This window comes from Hyaena hyaena, unplaced genomic scaffold (assembly GCF_003009895.1).
Source record: "Hyaena hyaena isolate Hyena2069 unplaced genomic scaffold, ASM300989v1 scaffold_1968, whole genome shotgun sequence".
Classification (NCBI taxonomy): domain Eukaryota; kingdom Metazoa; phylum Chordata; class Mammalia; order Carnivora; family Hyaenidae; genus Hyaena; species Hyaena hyaena.
The window spans coordinates 43388-67780 of NW_024082574.1; the positions used below are offsets into that span (position 1 = coordinate 43388).

At 33.6% G+C, this 24393-nt stretch overlaps 1 protein-coding gene and 1 pseudogene across 1 annotated transcript; both read right to left on the reverse strand.

The window, feature by feature from the left end:
* Positions 1-3193: 3193 nt before the first annotated feature.
* On the reverse strand, positions 3194-4153 carry LOC120227009 (olfactory receptor 6C2-like). Its single transcript, XM_039225161.1, has one exon. It carries the CDS (start codon positions 4151-4153, stop codon positions 3218-3220), a length of 936 nt encoding a protein of 311 aa, XP_039081092.1. The 3' UTR covers positions 3194-3217.
* A 10658-nt stretch (positions 4154-14811) lies between these two features.
* Positions 14812-16727, reverse strand: LOC120227006 (annotated as a pseudogene).
* Positions 16728-24393: the final 7666 nt, after the last annotated feature.

A 24393-nucleotide genomic window follows, 5' to 3' on the forward strand; every position in this document is an offset into this window, starting at 1 on the left:
TCACCCAAATGCAAAGCTTGTGTTTGCACAGATGACTATGTCAGATACTTTTCTTTTTATTATTATTATTATTATTATTTTTACAAATAGTTTATTGTCAAATTAGTTTCCACATAACACCCAGTGCTCATCCCCACGAGTGCCCTCCTCCATGCCCATCCCCCCCCCCCCCCCGCCATCCATCAGTCCTCAGTGTTTTTGTCAGCATTCAAGAGTCTCTCATGGTTTGCCTCTCTCCCTTTCCCCCACCATTTCCCCCCTTCTTCTCCCCCTTGTTCCTCAGTTAAGTTCCTCCTAATCCTTCTATATGTGCAAACATATGATATTTGTCCTTCTCTGCCTGACTTATTTCATCGGTATGAATTTTATAGACCAGAAAACTTGGAGGAATTAGTCACAGTACCTTCTCCCACATCCCACCTTTCTCCATCCCCCACTCTGCCCCTCTATCACAAAGGGATTAGATGGAAGAAGAAGAGGTAATGAAATTACTCAGGCCTTTTAGGGAGTAATATTACTCTCTTGATGTTTCTTCAGGAACCTAAGAGCAAAGGGGAAAAGATGTGAAAAGAGTTGACAGCGATGACTCCGTTTTTGTTCTTAGGATTTTATCTTGTTAAATACGAAATTGTACTGGTCTTGCTGATTTGCCAACAGTAAGGCTTTACTTCCTTAGATTTGTTCTTTAGATTTGTTCTATTGCACTAAGTATACTGAACCTTTAGGTACTTCCTAATTCAACATTCTTAACAATTTCCTAGATTAATGCCTGAGAAGTTTTTGGAATATTTTTATTGCTAATTACTCTTTTTATGCTTATCATCTTGCTAAGAAGTATCATCTAAAACCTCTATGGGCATCTCATTATGGTCACTGCATGGATTGATTCACTAGAAACTCCAAGTGGCTTACTAAAGCCGCAGATGAGGAAACTGCCTAGGAACCATTTTCTGACTGCCTTCATGTTTTCAATGTGGCCTGAGCCTAATGACAGTGTCCTTAAAGCATCCACCAAAGATTAAAAACTCCCCCCAACATGGGACATGATAGGTGTATCCAGCAATGTGGGCATAAGTAAATACATGATCGATTAGTGACGTTTTCAGAGATCTTAAACAAAAGAGGGAGATGTGAAGAGTGAAATGAGATGGAGTCATTTATATCAAGGTGGTTTTTTTGGAGTTTTTTTTTGCAATGAAACTGGGAGGCCATTAAGAAGGTGAACCTCTCCTCACCCTCACCCATGGAGCTATGTGCTTTTAAACTGGATCAAATCCCAAATATCCCAAGGGTTCAGCCCAAATACCTGCAATTTGCTACAATAATAGATTTTGCTTAGCAACCAATTATACTCAGTTACGTTTAGCTTTTTGCAACTAACACCAGTAAAAAGTTCTTTGCAAATAATGTATACAGGCATTCCTTTTTGCCTAGAGAAATGCTGACTTTTGCTGTCTAGTAGGATACTATTTGAATTACTTACCCAAGCTGTGTATGCTGAATTACAATTCTTTGATCCCAAATAAATGCTCTTAGTTATTGCCTCTGGACAACTTTAGATTGACAGTATAAGTTTGTAAAGCAGATCTCTGGAGCTTATTGATTTTATTTAGGTAATGCCTGTTGATTAACAATTCTTATTTTTCCCTCCCTTTGTTACTGATGACTACCGTTCTAATCTTCGACTTTATGAATTTGACTATTTTAGATATTTTATGTAAGTGGGATCATGGATTACTTGTTTTTCTGTGTCTAGCTTATTTCACTTAAAAGGAATCTTTAAGGTCCATCCATTTTGCTGTATGTTGCAGGTTGGATAGTATTCTACTATATATACCACATTGAGTTTATCCATTCATCAGCTGATGGACATTTAGTTTGATGGACATATGTTTCTACATATTAGTTATGAATAGCGCTGCAATGAATGTAAGAGGGCAGATATCTCTTTGAGATTCTGATTTCACTTTTTTAGGGAATATACCCAGACGTGGGATTACTGGACTAGAGGGTAGTTTTAGCTTACTTTTTTGAGAAACTGAGTAATTTTTAAATTTAAAATTGAAGGGAAGAAAGAGTAAGTGAGACAACAAAGAATGAGGAAAATATATTCTGACAGGGAAACAGCAGTTGGAAAAGACTAGACATGAACACAGAGGGGAAATGTCAGTTCAGATTCCTAAAGCATGGAGAGTAGTGGGATATGGAAAATAGTTGAAGCATATGACCTTTATGAAGTACTTTTTCAGGAAGAAATGTGGTAAACAGTTAATATCCTCCAATGTATATCTTTTTATCATAAATGATATAAAACCTTTATATATAGCTTTTCATATTCCGTTTGGAAACTTTTCTATGTTTCTAACATCATATATGTATCTAGCTGTTTTTATTACCTTGATTCCTTTCATGTCATTTTTGGCAAGGGTTTGTGTATTTTAGTGACATTTTATGTTGGCATTTCAATATATATGTCTACATATGGGAGGCTTTTTTTTTCTCTTTTACAATACCAAGATATTTGAAGTCTTCAAAATAGTTACCTATTTTTATCATCTTCCCTTTTATTTCATGTATTTTTTGAGAAAACCTTATATATAACATTTAAAGGTCTGGGTTATTATCAATTTGATAAAGTTATAAATCTTATAATATTTGTTTTCATATTTTAGGTATTTTTCCATAACTGTAAGGTTTATAACTTTCACAGAAAAATATTTATTTGAGTGCAAGTTAGGTATTTTGCTTTCTTTTAAATTGTTTCTATTTGACACTGAGGCTACATGAGAGTAAGTTTTTGCTGGTTTGTTCTCTCCTTTAATTTTCATGTTTAACATAGTACCTGACCTAAAGAAACTACCAAATTCATAATTGTGAAGTGAACCAAGCAATAATCCCTTGAAAGCTTTGGATTGGAAGAAGCAATGACAAGCATTATTAGTCTTTTGCTGAAAATGTAACGAATTTTCTCTTGATATTTTCTGGTGTGGAGACATACTTCTGTTTAATCTTTTGTGTTTTGTTTTTTGATTTTCCTAATTTGGAGGGAAAGCTAGGATTGAGATTTTTAAATGCTGCTAGCATGCCTGTTTGTGGAAGGATCTCAAAAGACGTTTGTGAGGAAGATGTTAGCTGAGCAGGATGAGTGTTTCGAATAAAATAACTTGACTAGAAAATTTGGGAAGTTCATTATATGTTTCTTTGGCTTCACATTCTGTTATTTCCTGGAAAATATCACAATTCTTTTGACTGAGTTATTGAAGGCTTGTTTGACTTGCTTGTTCCTCAGGGTATAAATAAAAGGGTTGAGAACTGGAGCTACAGAGGTAGTGAGCACTGTCACACCCTTGTTAATGGCCACTGATTCCTTTGCTGAAGGTTTGATGTAGATGAAGATGCAGCTGCCATAGGTGATGGAAACCACAATCATGTGGGAAGAACAGGTAGAAAAAGCTTTTTTCTTTTGGCGGGCAGAAGGCAATCCTAAAATTGTCTTGATGATATAAATGTAAGACAGAACTACACATATAAGTGTCATAAGAAAGGTCAGCACAGCACAGATTATAACAGTCTGTTCCATGAACCAAGTATTTGAACAAGAGATTTTCAGGAGGGGAGATGCATCACAGACAAAATGATCAATGATATTAGAATCACAAAATTCCAGATTTAGGCCTAGGCTAAGTGGGGGGATTATAATAAATAGACCAGCTACCCAACAACAACAAACAAGTCTTCTGCAGACTGTGCTACTCATGATGGTCGCATAATGCAGGGGTTTGCAGATGGCCACGTAGCGGTCATAGGACATGGCAGCCAAGAGAAAAAATTCGGTTACACCAAAGAGGTCGGTAAAAACCACCTGGCTGGCACAGGCATTGTACGTAATGACCCTGTCACCTGTTGCTATGTTATACAAGTACCTGGGAATACAAGCAGATGTGAATGCGATCTCCAAGAAGGAGAAATTTTGTAGGAAATAGTACATAGCTGTTTTAAGGTGGGAATCCAATAAGATGAGGGCGATGATAGTCAGGTTCCCAGTTACACTCAGCATATAGGTGAGAAAGAGAAAGATAAAAGTCAAAACCTGTAGCTGGGGGTCATCTGTCAGTCCCAGCAGAATGAATGTCATTACTGTGCTGTTTCTCATTGCTGATTCTTGACATCTGTTAAATCTGCAGGTAACATTGACACATTTTATTGTGGATTATTTTACCAATATGGGCTCTATCATATTCAGGCTTTTCTTATTTATTATCATTAAAAATATTTACAATTTAAAATACACTCTGTAAAGGACTACTTTTGACTCTATGGGTTTGTCATTTCATAGAAGAAAGATGTCTTTTGATTTTCAGAATTCTCTATTTGATGTATTTGCTTGACACATTGTTCCTTCATAACGTACTAATATATATCAGACAAGGTGGGTTTACTCTGTACGTTCTGTAGTCACTTAAAGTCTCTGTTCCAGCTCTATGGTTAAAGAATATTGCTTTCTGCTTTTGTTTATTGCATATATATTTTCTCCCATGAATATCTCTAAACTCTATCATGTGTGCATGTACACACACACACACACACACACTCACATGCATAATGTCTTCATTTCCTCCTGATACTTCCTCCTTGTAAGGTTTCTCAGTCCTTAAGTAATCACCTCTAATTTACAGTGGTGCAGAATATAGAATGTTGTAATGTGCAATGTACTTAGGCACAATATACATTTTTACTTTCATAAAATGCTCTGACTACAGATATGTTTTTCTGACTCTTATTTTTCAGTGTTTTCTTCATCTCTGTTCACTTTTTTCCATACTAATATTTCCTCTGTATTTTCATCAATTCTTATGTTTTGAAATATCTTTCAGGTGATCTTTACTAAATCTGTATCTTTATTTTGTGATAGTCCTTTCTGATTCTCAGATGCAACTTGCCATATCTATTTGGACATTTCACATGAACTTCAAATTCCTTATGTCACAAAAGAAACTTGTGATCTTTCTCTCTTCCCCTTCATCTTAATATGTTCTTTTCAGTAAGGATAATAGGCTACATTTGTTGAGCACAGTCCATGTGACAGGTATTTTGGTAAACATTTCTCATGAACCATCTGTTCTCTGTTTCAACTCACACAGTAACTTGTGTTTTTTCATTGGTTTTCAGAAGTTCATCGTTAGCCCTCTGGAGTTTCCTATAGGTCTGATGACCATGCTATCTTTATACCTCTTCACTGTATTCCGATGGAAAACTATGCTTGCAACTATTTTAACACTTAAGAGGAAAATACTAATTTGTGGCAATCATGACGTGTGTGTCTTTTTCATAATACAATTAACAAAGCCCCATATACATTGTCAACCAGCTAATAAACATTTCTAAATGAATTTATCTATAGCATGCTTTTCAGACATTTATGAAGCTATTTTCCTTTCTATTTGGACTTCTAATTCAAAACGCTTTAACATTAACCTTATTTAAACTTTGTTAGAAACTGTAGTTGAATTTTTTCTCTTTTTTATTTTTTACTTTTAAAGAGGATCAAATTTTTTTTATTATTACTTTCATAGCTGATAAAAGAGAAAGTGCCTTCTCCTCGCCCTATCTTCCAGTAAAATTCTTTTGATGTTTTTTTTTTTTTTTTTTTTTTTTGCCACTAAAAGCAAGATATTAAATCCAAGGGCATGAACTTTTTTGATTGAGGTTGAGTTAATGGCTCTTCCACAGATTGTTTTAAGGTAGTTCTTAAATCAGTAAGGGCTCAAATATTTTCATTTAAAAAAGTGTCCCTCAGCTTGAAATTTCCCAGCTACAGTGAATTATGAGAAGTTTCTCCTGGAGACTCCAATTTATTTGTATGTTGACTACTCGCTTTATTGTATAAACTAATGTATTGTTTTACTGATGTGAGACAGGGTCTGCTCTAAGGGGCAAAAGCAGTTAAGGCCTGAGGGTTATGGGACCCAACAAAAAGAAGAACTGAACTAGTCTTATGGGTGGCCTGAAGGAATACTCTAAGGGAACTGAGAGACATTCAACTATTATGTCAGATCAAATTGAAATATAGGTGAAATATTTCTGCTGCGCATCTCCTATCTTCCTCTACTTTCTAATTTCTCAGCAACTCATGCATCATGTTATTGAGAAAATGCACTCAGCCCTATCACCATTGGATATTATTCAATGCTCTAAAACAAGTGTGTGAGTTTTTTTTTCCTTCTAAGGTATCATAAGGTATAATAAAACAAGATTTAAACAGACTTAGTGAAATGTGTCTAACTGGTTCTTGTTTGCTTATTCTACTTTCAAAAGATAGTTTGACATGAGTTTAAAGATCTCTAGGAGTGCGTAGGTGGCTCCAGTTGATTAAGTGTCCCACTTCAGCTCCAGTCATGATCTAATGGTTTGTGAGTTCGACACCCATGTCAGGCTCTGTGCTGACAGCTCAGAGCCTGGAGCCTGCTTCAGATTCTGTGTCTCCTCTTTCTGCCCCTCCCCTGCTTGCATTCTGTCTCTCTCCCAAAAATAAATAAACATTAAAAAAATTAAAAAAAGATCTCTAATGAGGATGAAATTTAAGTTAATGTGTCATTCTTTGGGAGATTGAGGGTTATGCTATAATTATGCAAATATATATCTTCTAATTTTTGATATGAAGTTGATAATACAGGTAGCATTTCTGGATAGCTATCAAATTTTAATCATATTAAATGCCAGTATATTCTTGTGCATAAAAGTCTCTCATAAAATGACATTTATTTATTCAAAGAAACTACATTCTAAAAAAAAGTATGCTTTACTAAATACAGAAATTTATCACTCACATTTCCAATTTTTAAGAGATAAGTAAAACATGTTTTCTAGAGAATAAAAATCAAATGAAATAAAAGTAAGCATAATTAAAATGACCTTTTATCTCACTTACTATGATGACTGTGAATCGTAGTTTCTGTTGGCTGTTGAAACATGTGAAACTTTAAAACTTCTAAATGGAGGGGCGCCTGGGTGGCTCAGTCGGTTGAGCATCCTACTTCGGCTCAGGTCATGATCTCACAGTTTGTGGGTTCGAGTTCCGCGTCGGGCTCTGTGCTGACAGCTCAGAGCCTGGAGCCTGCTTCACGTTCTTTGTCTCTCTCTCTCTCTGACCCTCCCCTGCTCACACTGCCTCTCTCTCTCTCTCTCAGAAATAAATACATTAAAAAATTAAAAAAAAAACAAAAACAAAAACAAAAAAAACCAAACTTCTAAATGGAAAATGGTGTTTGGGATGAAGGTTTTTCTATGAACTTCTGGTCACTTTTGCTTATGAATCCACTGTCGTATTCACAACTCCAAGATGCAAAGGCCTCACTGAACTATCTATCTTCAACTAATTACATGGAATTCCTTGTTGTGCTATTATACCCATCCCCTCACAAAGGGGAAAAACAAACAAAAAATAATATAATACAAGGGCTGTGGAATGTCAGGAACCTTCTCCAGTATCAGGAAAGTTATAATTCTGATCTCTTAGGACTGTAAGCACATTTAGAGTATCTAGCATGACTTTTGCTTTATTTGATAAGAATGTAACTAAGTGAATAAACAATGAGTCCCTGATGACTGAAGAAGAGAGTTACTAATGAATCTTCTGAGTAATAAGATTGAAGTAAAAAAAGTACACTAACTGTGGGTTCTTCTGAGACAGTGTCCTCGGAGGCAGGAAGATCCAGCAGCAGATAAAGGCCAGTAGGACTCCAGAAAAATTTGGCTATAAAACACAACATTAGCTCCTTTTTATTGTCATGTCACATAAACTGAGAGATATCACATGGGCGGATCATTAAAAAAGCACATTTCTGATTTACTGGTCTGTTACATAAATTATATGTGGGAAATTATACTTAGATAAGAAAGTGGAAAATATATAAAATCATATAACCCATATTGTTTAAGTATAATATCAAAATTCCAGACTATCCCCACTGTATATATATCTATAGACATGTAGGTATCATTTAAAAATAAGCATTAATAATGTTATTTTTATATTTATATAAAATATATTTATATATTTATATAAATATTCTAAATTAATTACTATAATTAAGATACACATCCTTATAGTTGGATCATTTATTGTCATTAACTTATGTTCAATATCTCAATGTTCCATCACATCTTGAGATCAAATTACTATGAATCCACATACTTTAAAATTTGCCATGTTCTCATGGTCAATTATTTTATGACAAAGTAGGCAAGAGTATACAATAAGAAAAGGATATGTCTCTTCAATACATAGTGTTGGGAAAGCTGGACATAAAAGAATGCAACAAGATCCCATATCTTTTACCATAAACAAAAATCAACTTGTCATGGGCTACAGACTTGAATGTAAGTCCTGAAACCATAAAACTCCTAGAAGAACACATAGGAGCTATGCTCCTTGCTATTAGTTTTGGCAATGGTTTTTGGACTGAAAACAAAGCAAAGGCAACAAGGCAAAGGCAACAAAGAAAAATAAACAAGTAGGTTTATGTCAAATGAAAAAGCTTCTACACAGCATAGAAAACCACCAACAAAATGAAAAGGTAACCTACTGAATGGGAGAAAATATTTGGAAACCAAAAATCTGAGAAGGGGTTAGTATCCAATATATATAAAGGACTCATATAACTCAATAGCCAAAAAAAAAAAAAAAAAAAAGGAAACAAATTAAAAAAATGGGTGGAGTAGAATAGATATTTTTCTGAAGAAGATATACAAACGTCAGCAGGTACACGAAAAGATGTTCCTCACTAATAATCATGGAAATGCAAATCAAAACACAATGAGATATTACCTCACACCTGTTACAATGGGCCATTATCACAAAGACAGGAGATAACGACTGTAGCAAAATGTAGAGGAAAGGGAACCCTTGTGCACTGTTGGTGAGAATGTAACTTGGTGTAGCCAGTATGGAAATAGTATGGAGGTTCCTCAAGAATTTAAAATAGTACTTCCATAGGATCCAGCAATCCCAATTCAGGGTATGTATCCAAAGGAAATGAAACAGGATGTTGAAGAAATATGCAGTTGCATTTTCATTGCAGCATTATTCACAATAGTCAGGGTATGGAAAGAACCTATGTGGCTGTCAACGTATGAATGGATAAAGATGTGTATATATGTACAATGAAATATTATTTGTGGGATCCAGCCCTGTATCGAGCTCTGTGCTGATGGTGGAGCCTACTTCAAACTCTCTCTCTCTCTCTCTCTGCCTTTGCCTCTCTCCCCTGCTTGTATCCCTTTTCTCTCTAAAATTAAAAAAAAATAAATAAAATACTAATCACATTCTCCTAAACATTATTTGCTTTTACTATTAGTTTTGTCCCCTACAAAGTAGAAATAATAAGAGTGTCCTTTATATGCTATATAAAAAATGAAACCATATATATCTAAAACTTAGAAAAGTGCCTAGCTTATGATAACTATATGCTCCGTATTTCAGTGTCCTTGTTCACAGTAATTTCCTTTTGTTATTCACCCTCCATTATTCTTCACCACAGTGTAATCACATTTTTACCACCATTGAAACCATGAGTCTAATGAAACCATGTTTGCCAAAGTTTATCAAAGACCCCCGCTATTGAGATAAAACAGTAGAAGACTTCTCTGTAGAATGGAACCTAATGGAATTCTGATATGGGTGGGTGTCATTCAGAGAAATCAATTATTTCTCCTATTCCAGGACCACTCTGAAAATGCATATTGTTTTGATTAAAGTGGTGTTTCTTTTAATCTAGAACAGCATCTGTAAGTAACACGGTTCCCTATATATTCAATGCCTAAAATAATTTGGTGGCAAAAAACTCAAGTCAAATTTCCCACCTGAGGCTATATTATTCTTATTGTGGATAAAGATAAAACCTCCTGGGATATTGAATTTACTTATTTAATTTGCGATATTCTGAGTCTAACATTTTGAGTTTGTTTTGTTTTTGAAAAAGAAAATTTTTTTCTAGAGTTGTCTTATCATGAAAAGCACCATTCTGATTATATGCATTGTATTGACTTCTGAAAAAAGTGATAGTTGCCTTTTCCTTTTTGCCTTATCTGCCAATCAGAGGAACAGTAGTATGTTCCAGAGGAGTGCTGTATGTTCACTGATACTAGTTTGGCTTTTCTAATGCATCTCTTTAGTAGGGTGTTAAAACCAGAAGCCAGCGACTTTGAAATTCTAAATTTGTGGCATTATGTTGTCTAGATTTTTCACCCTCAACTAACACAAACTAAACACTATGCTAGCTTTTCAAATATTTTCAAAATTGAATCAGTGTTTCCCCAAATAAGTAGGTTTTCCTACAGTTTGTTTTGGCAGCTCTAATTTATTTAATGTGTGAAATGTTTTGCTAAGTTGCCTTATAATATATCTTCTATATTGTGATGGGGATAGTACCAGCTCTGATCATGTGCCTAAATTCCAGAGTTGAATCCCGGGAATGACTGTCACTATCATAGGCAAAGACCATGGACTTGCTCGTGGTTTGCTTGAGAGAGAGGATGCTCCAATAAATGTAGGTCTACTCCTGACATTTATAACACATCATCTTGAAATGCAGAGAGGCATCATTTCTACAGCCCACCCCTCTTCGTGAATCTTTTTCCCAATGTACAGACTTGTGCTTCTCTGGCAACCAATGCAGCCCAACTGACTTTGAGTTGTATTTAGTTATAGAATCATTCTACTTCCAGTCATTAAAACTCTACTGTCATAAGAACTCTGATATTACAATGCAAGTACCGAGTAATGAATTGATCTGAATTTTTTATTGACTGATTACTGTTTATTTTTAAACAGTTTTAAATTTTGATTTCTAATGAGATGATGCAATGTGAGTTGTCAAGTAATTTTTTCATTGAAGGGTGCTGCTCATGTCTCTTAAGTTATGCTTTTATATGACTTCCTATTTATTGATGCATAAAAATGATCACATCAATGAATATAAACTATGGCAAAATAATATATACTAAAATAACATTTAATTAATATCCATTTTAAGACTCACATCTCTCAGGTTTATAAGTCAGGGAAAATCCATTTCCCATAGACAAATATGACCAAATCTCACCAAAAGAGAATATAACTGAAAGGACTAAATTTATTATTATTATACATGTAGCAATCAATCATAGGCTTTCTTGGTGCTTATCTACATAGTTCTTACAGCTACAAATCTGAAAATTAATGTAATGTTGAAAACCTGCATGGGAGCTTCTGCTCACCACTTATTGAATCCATGCCCACAGTTCGATTCCTTGAATGACTTGAATTTTTATCTTCAACCAATTGCATAAACTTCCTCAAGATAGATGTACTGTAATAAGCCCAGGAAACATAGTTTTCTACTTTCCATTACTAAAACGAAATGTTAGTACAAAGGAACTTAAATTAGCTTTGGAAAAGCTGATGTTCTGAACTTTCTTTGCTACTGTATAGCAGTACCATTAACTTTTGTTATTGGTCTCGTATCCTGCAAACTTGCTGAACTTATTAGTTCCAGTAGTTTGTTGATTTTTTATATACAAGATCATGTCCTTTCTTCCTTTCCTGTCTTTTTTTCTTTTTTCTTTCTTCCTCTATGCCCTGGTAAAAACCTCTAGTACAATGTTGAATAGAAGTGGTGAAAGTAGACATCCTCTTATTGTTAGTGATCTTAGGGAGAATATATTCAATCTTTCCCCATTAAGTATGGGTTACCTCAATTTTTATCAAACTGAGGAAGTTCCCTTCTACTCCTAGTTTTTCGAGTGTCTTTATGGCGAAAGGGTGATGGATTTTGTCAAATGCTTTTACTGTGCCTCTTGAGATAATCATGTGATCTTTGTCCATTATTCTATGAATATAGTGTATTCATTGATTTTTGGATGTTAGATTAATTTTGTATTCTTGGGAGACATCTCTCTTTATCATACTTAGTGTATTATCTTTTAAAAGATGTTACTGAATTTGACTTGAAAGTATTTTGTGGAGGATATTCATGTCTATATTTATAATGAGTGTTTATTTATAAGTTGTATAGTTTTCTTTATATGTAATATGTATGTTTTGGGATCAGTATAGTACTGGCCTCATAGAATGAATTGGGAAGTGTTTTGTCTTTTGTTTTCTCTGGGAGTTTGTGAAACAGTCATGCTGATTATTCTTTAAACATTTGGTAAAATTCACCATGGAAGACATCCAGATCTCGGGTTTGCTTTATGGGAAATTATTTGATTACTAATTTAGTATCTTACTTATTGTAAATCTATTAAGATTTTCTATTTCTTCTTGAGTCAGATTTGATGGTTTGTGTCTTTTAAGAATTTGTCCATGTCATTGAAGTTACTTAACAGCAGTTAGTATTTTCTTATGTTTCTTTTTATTATAGTTCTTTTTAATATATTTATTATTTATTATCTACTTATTAAATTTACTGATATCCTGTATTTTCTTCCTGATTTTTATTTTGAGTCTTCTTTTTTTTTTATCTTGTTGAATGATATTTTCCAACACTGTTGATATTTGCAAATAACCAACTTTTGGTTTCATTGATTTTCTCTAATATATTTCTATTTTTCTATTCTTTACTTCATTTACTGCCTCTCTAATATTTTCTATTTCTTTCCTCTGCTTGTTGGGTTTAGAGAGTTTTTTTTTTTTTTTTTTTTTTACAGTTTCCTTTTTTTTATTATGGGTTTATTGAGATATGATCAACATATAGCACTGTATAAGTTTAAGGTGTACAGACTAATGACTTGACTCACACAATAAGTTTAGTTAACAGCTGATATCTCACATAGATACAAAAAAAAGAGAGAAAAAATGTTTTTTCCTTGTGATGAGAATTCTTAGGATTTACTCTCATAACAACTTTCAAATATACAGTACAGCAGTGTTAACTAAACTCATCATGTTCTACATTACATTCTAGTTACCATCTGTGTTATAACCAGATGTTTGTACATTTTGACCACCTTCATTTAATAGACCCTAACTATAAATCTGTCTGATCTATTGCACTTAGCATAAATATCCTTAAGCTCCATCCATGTTGCTTAATTTTTTTTATATATATTTTTTGTTTATTTCTAGGAGAGAGATACAGCGTGAGCAGGGGAGGGTCAGAGAGAGAGGGAGACACAGACTCTGAAACAGGCTCCAGGCTCTGAGCTGGCAGTCAGCACAGAGCCCGACGCGGGGCTCGAACCCACGAACTGCGAGATCATGACCTAAGCGAAAGTCGGACGCTTAACCGACTAAGCCACCCAGGCGCCCCACCCATGTTGTTTTCATGGCATGATTTCTTTCTATTTATGGCTGAATTATATTCCATTGTATACCGTGTAAAATTTGCACAAAGAGGTTTTCTTTTTTGCATTTTTAATTGAACTACAATTAAGGAAAAAAGTCTACAACTTAATTTATTCTTTGTTTGCCAATAGACATTGGATATTCTACCATTTCATAGATGAAGATCTATTTGGAAGAAATTTCTTTATTTACGGCAAAATAGACACATACCAAAACCTTCATATATAGTGGGATTATAGGGTAAATGATGTTTTTTGATTTTTTCCTTTGTCTCATTCTACCCATTCTTCTTTCTGATTGCTTTACTTAGTTTCTGCTTCAGATAACCTTCATTAAAATTTGTATTACTTTTAATATATTTCATGCTTTGTGATTATATAAAAATAAATTCATAAATATTTCTAGAATATGTAAATAATCTATAGATACACACAGACACAGGCATATATTTCCAACAGAGAATACTGACTGCCTTTTTATGGTTCTAATTATGTTTTATATTCTCTTAAGAGATTTAATGCTCTCTTTACATTTACACTGTACTTCTATGTTAAATTCATTCTATTGGAAATTATTTTTTTGACTGTTATGACCAAAATAATACTTGCTCATTGATTTCCTCTTGCTTATTGCTATTACAGTCTATTGATTTTTAAAATATTTTCCATTTATTTTTTCAACTAGAATACCAAGTTCCCTTACTAATTCCATTAGTTTCCTATGAGAGTTTCTTGAGTTTTCTGGATATGTAAGAATGTTCTCTGGATAAAAAACTGATATACCAAATTTCATCAATTTTAAGACATCATCAATTGTAAGACATTATATTATACTGTGTGTCACTATTGAAAAGAAAACTGTTGGCAATCAGCCTATGAACAATGGTAGATGCCATCCATTGTGTGAAATATCTCCATTTCAGAAAAGCAAATATGTGAAAAAGACTTTAAAATCAATCAAATGCAATAGTTATATTCATTCTTTCCCATCTTTATCATGATTATTTTGTTTTATTATATTATTGCAAGTCTAAGATCTCCTAAAATATATGGAGCATTTCTGAGTTTTACTCATCTCATTCGTTGGAGTTGGGTTATCAATGCTATTGGACTTTTCAAAGAACTGGCTTTTGAATTTTTTACACTTATTTAATTAATTTCATTTTCCACCCATAGCAAGTTACATTTTCCATTTAGTTAGTTTGTTTGTTTTTCAAATTCATTAGTATAAGTGTGAGTCTCTCACTTGGGGTTATTTATATATTTTTTAAAAATGGGTACATTTAAGATAACAGAATTGCTCCTAACAATAGCTTTTTCCATGCTCCAAATAGTTTGCAATGACATGTCTGCATGTCATTGCTTTTAGCTAGCAATTTATTAATTTGATGTAAATTCATTAATTTCCAAGGAATTTTATTTATGTGGATTTTCAATTATTTATATCTAAAAATGTTTATATTTCAGCTATTATGGCAGAACCTGGATTATAAAAACTTAATTAGATGTAAGCACAGTCTAATGGATACCCTGGGAAATGTTTTCCCCTTGACTCACAGTTCTATAAACAGTAGACAATATTTTTCAGAAGAAAAAAGTAATCTTACTGTGAAAATGGGCTTGGTTTTATAATTCAGACTTTCACTGAATGTGCAGCTATTGTGTCGTTCCAAGTGCTCTCATCACACCACACTAATCCTGAGATTTTAATCTGATGCCTTTGTGATCCATAATGAATGTCCTGCTGCCACCCTCCAGTCTGTGCTCACCTCACAAGTCATTTTGTAGGCTATTACTTTACTTTTGCTTGAATCTTCATTTCTGGCACCTTCTGTTTACAAATTTGCAATGATTTAAACTATAGATTCAAGAGAATAATTATTACATTGTATCCAGTATTTCTGAGTGCTCCATTTTATCACAGTATTTCTATGTTGGTCTGTTTTCTCAATATTAGAAGTGCTGTTATTCCTTTTCACATGTATTTTGAGTTCTGTGATTATTCATCCAGTTTATACATTTACATGTACATATACATTTACATGTGCCTAAAATTTACATGTGTTGAGATCGTATTACTTGATATATTGAAGACCCACAAAGAATTTTTTCTTATATTTTCCCAAGGAATACTTTTATTATGTATACTAATAACATTATCAAGTTATTTCCTTTTCAAAATGATAAAGAAATTGATAAGCAAAACTATCAAATATTTGTTTGAAAAATCAAAATACAAAAGTGGCATGAGCAGGGTTCAATGGAAAGGAAGTTAAAGAAGTGTTGAGAAAGTTAATGTAATTCAAGTATGCATTATTAAAAACATGCCTATAGACCTCAAAAAAATGTCTGTGGACATTTATTCTTGTTTTCGAGATGTTTTAATAATATTTTGTTTTACTTAGTTGAGAGCAAGGCAATTCTTTTGATTGAGTCCCTAAAGGCTTTCTTAACCTGGTCGTTTCTCAAGGTATAAATAAATGGGTTTAATGTAGGTGAAAAAGAAGAAATGAGCAGTGAAACCACTTTATTAATGGTTATTTCTTCCTTTGCTGTAGGATTCATATAGATGAAAATGCATGTGCCGTAGGTGATAGATACCACAATCATGTGGGAAGAACAGGTCGAAAAGGCCTTTTTCCTTTGTTGAACAGAAGGGAATCTAAAAATTGTCTTGATGATGTAAGCATATGACAGAACTACACAAGTAAGTGTCATATTCAAGGTCAGCACAGCACAGATGATAACTGTCCATTACACAAACCATGTATCTGAACATGAGATTTTCACTAAGGGAAATGCATCACAGGCAAAATGATCAATCATGTTAGAGTCACAAAATTTTAGATTTAAACCCAGACTAAGTGGTGGGATTATTACACATAAACCAGCCATCCAAGAACAGATGATGAGAATCCTGCAGACCTTGTTGCTCATGATGATCACATAATGCAACGGTTTGCATATGGCCACATAACGGTCATAGGACATGGCGGCCAGCAGAAAAAACTCTGATACTCCACAGAGGTCAGTAAAAAACACTTGGACGATACAAGCGTTATAGGTAATAACGTTGTCACCTGTCGCAATGCTATGCAAATACCTGGGAATAACAGCAGATGTGAATGAGGTCTCCAAGAAGGAGAAATTTTTTAAGAAGAAGTACATGGGTGTTTGAAGGTGGGGATCCACAAAAGTGAGTATGATGATTGTCAAATTTCCACTTACACTCAGTGTGTAGGTGAGAAATAGAAAGATAAAAATCAGAACTTGCAGCTTAGGGTCATCTGTCAGTCCTAGCAGAATGAATGTTGTTATTGTGCTGTTTCCCATCACTGGCTTCTGACTTGTCTCCAATCTGTATATGAGATTCAAATAAATTTTCTCATAGATTGTAGATTATTTTAACTGTTCTAAAATATAATATATTCACACTTTTATATTTATATCTCATTATGTTTATAATATAACTTAAACATGTAATGTCTATCCTGTGCTTAGGATTTTTCCATGTGACTAAGTAGATTACTGAGGGGTGTCATTTTATGTAACAAAAATGTCTTTTGGCTGTGCAGAATTCTTCCCTATTCAGAATCTAAGTGCCAGAATTTCACCCTCTATTGCACGTCTTTTCTTGACACTTTGGGTCTTTTTAAAAAAAAAACAAAAAACAATGCTAATCTGTACGGTAACTTGGGTTTACTATATAGACACTGCAGCAAAATTTGAGGGCCTTGTTCCAAAAGAGTTTTGGTTTTTGGTGGACTTTTAGGATAAGTGTGCTTAATTCTTATTAGCAGTCTTACACCATGCTGATCCATCCCCACTTCCTGCTACACAGCCAACCTATTTGTTTTTCTGAGTATGTGCATTACCTGTACTGAATTTGTGTTACTTTTACTACTGTAAAGTCATCACTTTTGTGATGACTGCCTTCTCTTCCTTCCCTCACCTTCCAGTCAATTAATTATTTTATCTTCATTGATGCTACACTACCAGGGACTCAAATGTTTCTAATATACAATCAGTATCTTAAACCTTGAGGTTTTCTGACATCGATTAATTGAAAACATTTTCCCCTTGCATATTGAGTTTATATGATTTATGAATGAATGCACTTTGCTGTTTAATTTACTATGTTCTCTTCTTACTGAAGTTGGAGCAGAATTGTTTGTGACAGAATGTTTCTGACAATTTACTTCATTCACAGTGATTCTAACATACAGAAACATCACTAACCAAGGATGATGGTTAACATAAAAGTTAGAATCCTTTTGGGAAATGTAGTCTCTCATTCAACAACTACCAAATATTTATGTCAAATGGAGATGCAGATGGAAAAGTTATATCTTTATATACTTGCAGCCCATCCACCTTCCTTTCATCTTTTCTCTGAATCTTTGAGATAATATGTACCACTGTGAAATCTTACTTGGCCCTCAAACTTTGAGCATTATTCAATTTTCAAAATATATCTGTTTCCCCAAGACATGACAATGTACTTTATGATAGAAGTTAATAAACAGATTCACACAAAGCATGACTAACTGATTTTGTTTATTCTAACTGATTTTGTTTATTCTCCCTTTCAAATAGGTGTTGAAAATGAGCACAGAACTCTACAATGAGTAGAGTGAATGAATTCACCGCCATGTCTGGGAGTGCATAAAAACTCCCTTTGCTTACTATCTTCAACAAGTTGGACAGACTTGGTACTGGGCTAAGTGCTGTTATAAGACTCCAAATATTTTCTTACTATCTCCATCACTGAAAAGAAAATAAATTAAGGGCTGAGGAACTCTCTCCACTGGTAGAGGAGATGAATTTTTAATCATCAGGGCAGAGAGAAATGCTTTTACCATGTCAAATGTGATTTCTCTTTTTAATTTGCAGAAAACGTTACCAAGTGAAAAAAAAGATGGTCCTTGGTGGCCTACAGTCAAGAGTCATTAATTTTCTGAGTAATGAAGTTTGGCAAAAGCACGAACACTGGCTTCAGTGGGGACTGTGTCCTGGGAGAGAGGAGACTGTTATGGCAGCATTTGACAAAGGTCAGGAGGACAACTGTATCGTTTAAATCACAGATACAGTTTAATCTTTCACATCCACTAAGGCATTTGGAAGGTTGTAACCCTTAATTACTTGAATGAAATCCTTTTTATATAAATGTTTTATTATCATTGGCTAATTTTAATCAGATAAGCCAAAGGAAACGTTTATACTTTACAATTATGTAAGGCTACTGCTTGCAGTATAGCTCTTATCCTTCCAGGGAATTTTTTCCAAATACCTTAACGGTATTATAAGTATTCTTTATGAACGCATAANGTCCTGGGAGAGAGGAGGCTGTTATGGCAGCATTTGACAAAGGTCAGGAGGACAACTGTATTGTTTAAATCACAGATACAGTTTAATCTTTCACATCCACTAAGGCATTTGGAAGGTTGTAACCCTTAATTACTTGAATGAAATCCTTTTTATATAAATGTTTTATTATCATTGGCTAATTTTAATCAGATAAGCCAAAGGAAACGTTTATACTTTACAATTATGTAAGGCTACTGCTTGCAGTATAGCTCTTATCCTTCCAGGGAATTTTTACCAAATACCTTAACGGTATTATAAGTATTCTTTATGAACGCATAAGGATTTTCCATCATATCTCATAATTGTATGCAAAATATATGCTTTTACGGTTGCACAGCCATTCAGAGGTACTTAATGCCACTGAATTTTACACTTCAAAAGACTCAAAATGGTAAATTTTATGTTATGTATATTTTACCACAATAAACAAATGCACCTTTACATATTTAAACATATATTAATTTATCACAGGATATGCATTTGTTTTTTCCAATTAGTCACTATTAATAATATTGCCTGTATGAATATTTTGGCAGTTTTAAACCACTGCCTGAATCATAGTACAGTGTTCTTTATTTTCCGTAGTTATCAACCACTCTGTCAAAACCATTTTGTACAAATACTTTTTCCATGTGTGAGAATGATTGGTAGAAGTGAAATTTCTAGATAAAAATTTTCCACTTTTAGAAAATTTGTATAATAAGTGCCATAAGATTAGTTCATATCAAACATATGCCAGCATGATTAGGTTTCAGTGGACATTATTTTTATTTTTATGCCTATTTGTATCTTGTTCTTCTAAATATCTTAAATATGAATTTTACAGTTATAATAAGTCTTTAAAAGTGTCATGCTAATGTTTGGCATATAGCTCATGGTTTTATACAATCAAATCTTTCAATTTTATTTGTTTTTAAAATTTTTTAACAGCAATACTGAGATATAATTGACATTGAGTAAACTGCATATATTTAAAGTGTACAGTCTGAGAAGTTTGGACATATGTATACTCTCAATAAAGTGCCACCATAGGGGCGCCTGGGTGGCTTAGTCGGTTAAGCGTCCGACTTTCGCTTAGGTCATGAGCTCTTGGTTCGTGGGTTCGAGCCCTGCGCCGGGCTCTGTGCTGACTGCCAGCTCGGAGCCTGGAGCCTGTTTCAGTCTGTGACTCCCTCTCACTCTGACCCTCCCCTGCTCACGCTGTCTCTCTCTCTCTCCTAGAAATAAATAAAAAAAAATATTTAAAAAAAATAAAGTGCCACCATAATCACAATAATAAAATTATCAATTTTCTCAAAGTTTCCTTTAGCCTCTTATATCCTTCAGTCCTGGCCCTCACCTGCCTCCCTGTCCCCGTCCCCTGCTGAATTTTACAGTGAACCATCTTTCATCTGGCTTATTTTACTCAGCATGATTTTTTGAGGTTCACCCACATTATTATTCGTTCCTTTTATTTCTGGCTAAAATCCCATCTGTGGCTATATCACAATTTGCTTACTATTCACCTGTTAAAAAAAGATACTTTGTTATATCAGTTTTAACGGACTTAAAAAGAAAGCTGCTATGAACATTAATGCACAAACCTCTCTTATGACATATACTTTCATTTCTGTTGGATAAACACCTAGGAGTGGAATGGCTGGGGCATGTGGAAGGGATATATTTAACTTTTTAAGAAACTTCCAACAGTTTTCCAAAGCAGTCACATATTTTGACAGTCCCACTAGTGGTGTAGGAATGTTTTATTGGTTTTCACTTTTTGGTATGATCAATTTTTATACTTTTAGACATTCTAGTAGGTGTAGTGGTATTCCACTGTGATTTTAAGTTTTGTATACCTAATAGCCAATGATGTTGAATATCTTTTGGTGCATTTAGTTGCCATCTGTGTACCTTCTTTGGTAAAGTATCTTTTTAAATCATTTACTCATTTTTTAAATTGGGCTGTGAGTTTTTTTATTATTGAATTTTGAGAGGTTTTTATTTAGTCTGGAAACACGTCCTTTATCAGATTAGTGATTCACAAATATTTTCTCCCAGTTTGTGGCTTATCTTAATGTCTTTTTAAGAGAAGAATTCTTAATTCTATTAAATGGTATTTCATTATTTCTTAAAATGTGTCATGCTTTACTATTTTATCTAAAAAATCTTTAACTAAACCAATAATAATGTCATTTTATGTTATTTTTTCTAAGAATATTATAGTTTGTTTTACATTTAGGTTTGTGATTCATTTTGAGTTAATTTTTATACATTTATTTGTAAATAGTACAACAGATATATCAAAATTTATTAAAAAATATATATGTTCTCCCAGTACCATTTATTGAAAAGGCCAACTTTTCTTTAATGAATTGTTTTTGCATTTCTCTTTTTTTTTAATTTTTAAAAATGATTTATCTATTTCTGAGAGAGAGAGAGACAGCATGAGCAGGGGAGGGTCAGAGAGAGAGGGAGACACAGAATCTGAAACAAGCTCCAGGCTCTGAGCTGGCTGTCAGCACAGAGGCCAACTCGGGGTTAGAACCCACGAACCGTGAGATCATGACCTGAGCCGAATTCGGAGGCTTAGCCGACTGAGCCACCCAGGTGCCCCTGTTTTTGCATTTCTATAAAAAAATCAGTTGACCATAAATGTAATGATTTACTTCTGACGTTGCAATTATTTTCCACTAGACTTTTTCTCTACCTTTCCACCAATATCTCCCTGTCTTGATTACTATAGATTTCTAATAAGTGTTAAATTAAGATTGGTCTATAAGTTTGTCCTTTTTCAGAGTTGAATTGATTATTCAAGGCCTTTTGAATTTTCATATGAATTTTATAACTGCTTGTCAATTTCTACAGGAAATTTTGCTTATATTTTAAGGTTGAATTAAATCTATAAATTAATTTAGAAATAGGTTAACTCTTAATAATATTCAGTTTTTGATTCATGAACGTAGCACATGTCTCCATTTATATGGTTCTTTTTAAACCTCTCAACAAATTCTTTGTTTTCAGTATACAGATCTTGCACATGATTTGGCCTAAATATTTTCTTAAAAAAATTTTTAATGTTTGTTTATTTTTGAGAGAGAGACAGAGTGAGAGGAGGAGAGGAGCAGAAAGGGAGGGAGACACAGAATCAGAATCAGGCTCCAAGCTCTGAGCTGTCAACACAGAGCCTGATGCGGGGCTCGGACTCATGGACCATGACATCATGACCTGAGCCGAAATCCCACACTCAACACACTGAGCCACCCAGGTGCCCCAATATTTCCTAGTTTTGGTGCCACTTTTTAGTGTTCAATTTCTGATTGTGGCTAGTATATAAAAATATATTTGAATTCTGTGTATGGATTTTTTTCTGGCAACATTTATAAGTTCACTTATCAGTTCTAACAACTTAGAATCCATAGACTTTTCTACATAGAAGATCAAGTTGCAGGGAAATAAAGGCAATTATTTTCTTCCTTTCAAACCTAGATTTTCTTTTCATTTTTGGAATTACTGCACTGATTATAACCTTTGTATAGTATTGAGTAGAAATAATAATGGTGGGCATTCCTGTCTTGTTCTTGATCTTAGGAGGGAAGCATTCAGTATTTCATTATTAAATGTGATATTGTAGTGTTTGTAGATGTCTTTTATCAAGTTGATAAACTTTCTTTTCTAGTTTGCAAAGAATTTTTAAAATTAGGAATGGATATTGAACTATTTCAAATGTATTCTGCATTGGTTGAGGTGGTCATATATATGTATGCATTTTATTTTTTAGTATCGTTACATCGTTGGTTATATTGATTGATTTTCAAAGGCTGAGTCAATCTTACATCCCTAGAATAAAATCCTTTGGAGTTTATATAAATCTATCTTATCTATATATCTATAGATAGATTCTAACTGCAAACATTTTATTTTACCATCTATGTGAAAGGAAAATATTGATTAGTCAGTTTCTTTACTTGTGATATATTTGTCTGGTTTTGTTATCAGGCTATTGTTGACTTCATAAAATAAGTTTGAAAATGTCCTCTACTTATTAATTTTCTGGAATAATTTGTGTAGAATTTGATTTATTTCTTCCTTAAATATTTGATACAGTTCACCAGTGAACTCATTTGGCTTGGATTTTATTTATAGAATGTTTTAAACCACCTTTTAAATTTCTACAATACATAGATGCCTCTTAGTCTTTTTTTTTTGGAGTGAATTTTATTTTTATCTGTTGTTTGTAAGTTAATTACAGCAAACCTGGAGTTGGTCTGAGCTATTTTTGCTAAATTTCCAGCATAGCACTGCCGCCTGGTTAATGCACAAAATATGTTGATCAATAATGTTTCTTTTTGACCATGGGTCTGAGGAGTTTTAGGACAAGTGTACCAACTTATTACCATTGTTTATTGGCCATAGTGACATTGATCATTGGCACTTGGTGTAGGTGAGACCACTACAGGGTTCTCGTTTTGAACTATTTATTAGCAGGAATAATCCTACATAGTTAGTAAAATAAAAAAATTCCCAGCTTGGACTGTATTTGGGTGTCTGGGATTGAGGTGTTTCTCTGCACACGTCAATGATTTCTGGCCTGAGAGAGAAAGTATGTGCAGCAATATTCCCTGCAGAAGGAGAACAGTAAGAGGTGTGCACTTTGCCTCTTCTGATCCCTTAATGTGAGGCAGCCTTTGTCACTGAGGCATATCCTTATTTTAATGCTCTTCATATAGTGTATTCTTTTCTTGGAATAAACTTTAGCTATGAATATTGTCACAGTGGTTTCTGCAAATCATCTCTAATAATCAAACACTAGGTCAGTGCCACCATTGTGCCCCAGTGCAACACGCTCTAAGGAATTTGTCCATTTCGTCTGAGTTGTCAACTTATGGTTATGCACTTTTAATAATATTCCTTTGTTGTCCTTTTAATGTCTGTAAAATCTGTAGTTACATCACCTCCCTCATACCTTATATTTGTAGTATGTGATTTCTTCTTTATTCTTTGATTTTCTGTAAGAACCAACTCTATCTGCTGTTCTTCTGTGTCACTTGGTTCTACAATGATTTTTATTATTTTTTTTCTATTTGCTTTGGCTTTGATTGACTTTCCCTCCCCGCCCCCCCCCCCACCGGCCTCCAATTATAGGGGAAAATTAAAAACATTTATTAGAGGTTTTCTGCTATTTTTATAGCATTTTAGTGCTATAAAGTTTCAACCAAATATGATTTTAGTTGCATCCAACCTAGTTTGACATGTGCCTTCTCACTCATTTCAAAATCCTTTAAATATCTCTTTTGATATCTTCATTGATTTGATTTCTTCATTCTTGATTTTAATTGACTCCAGGTATTTTATAGTTTAATATAATTGTATTAATTGTATTTCTTTAGATATTTTTATCTGCTTTAGGAGTTCACCATATTCTTATTTCACTTTAAACTTTTTAGAAGCAATTACTGATTTTTATCTAGTGATAGTTTATTTATTAATCAAAACTCATAAAATGTCCTTTCTTATATAAAATGTCCTTTCTTTAATCTCTTGGTACAGTAAATCAGGCTATTTTTCATATATATATTTTTATATTTGTATACATTTATCATCTATCATCTTTTTATCATCTATCATCTATCTACCATCTCTCTACTTATCGATTATCATCATAATCTATTTTTATCTATATTTATCATCTATACCTTTGTATAATTGGAATAAATCTTGGTT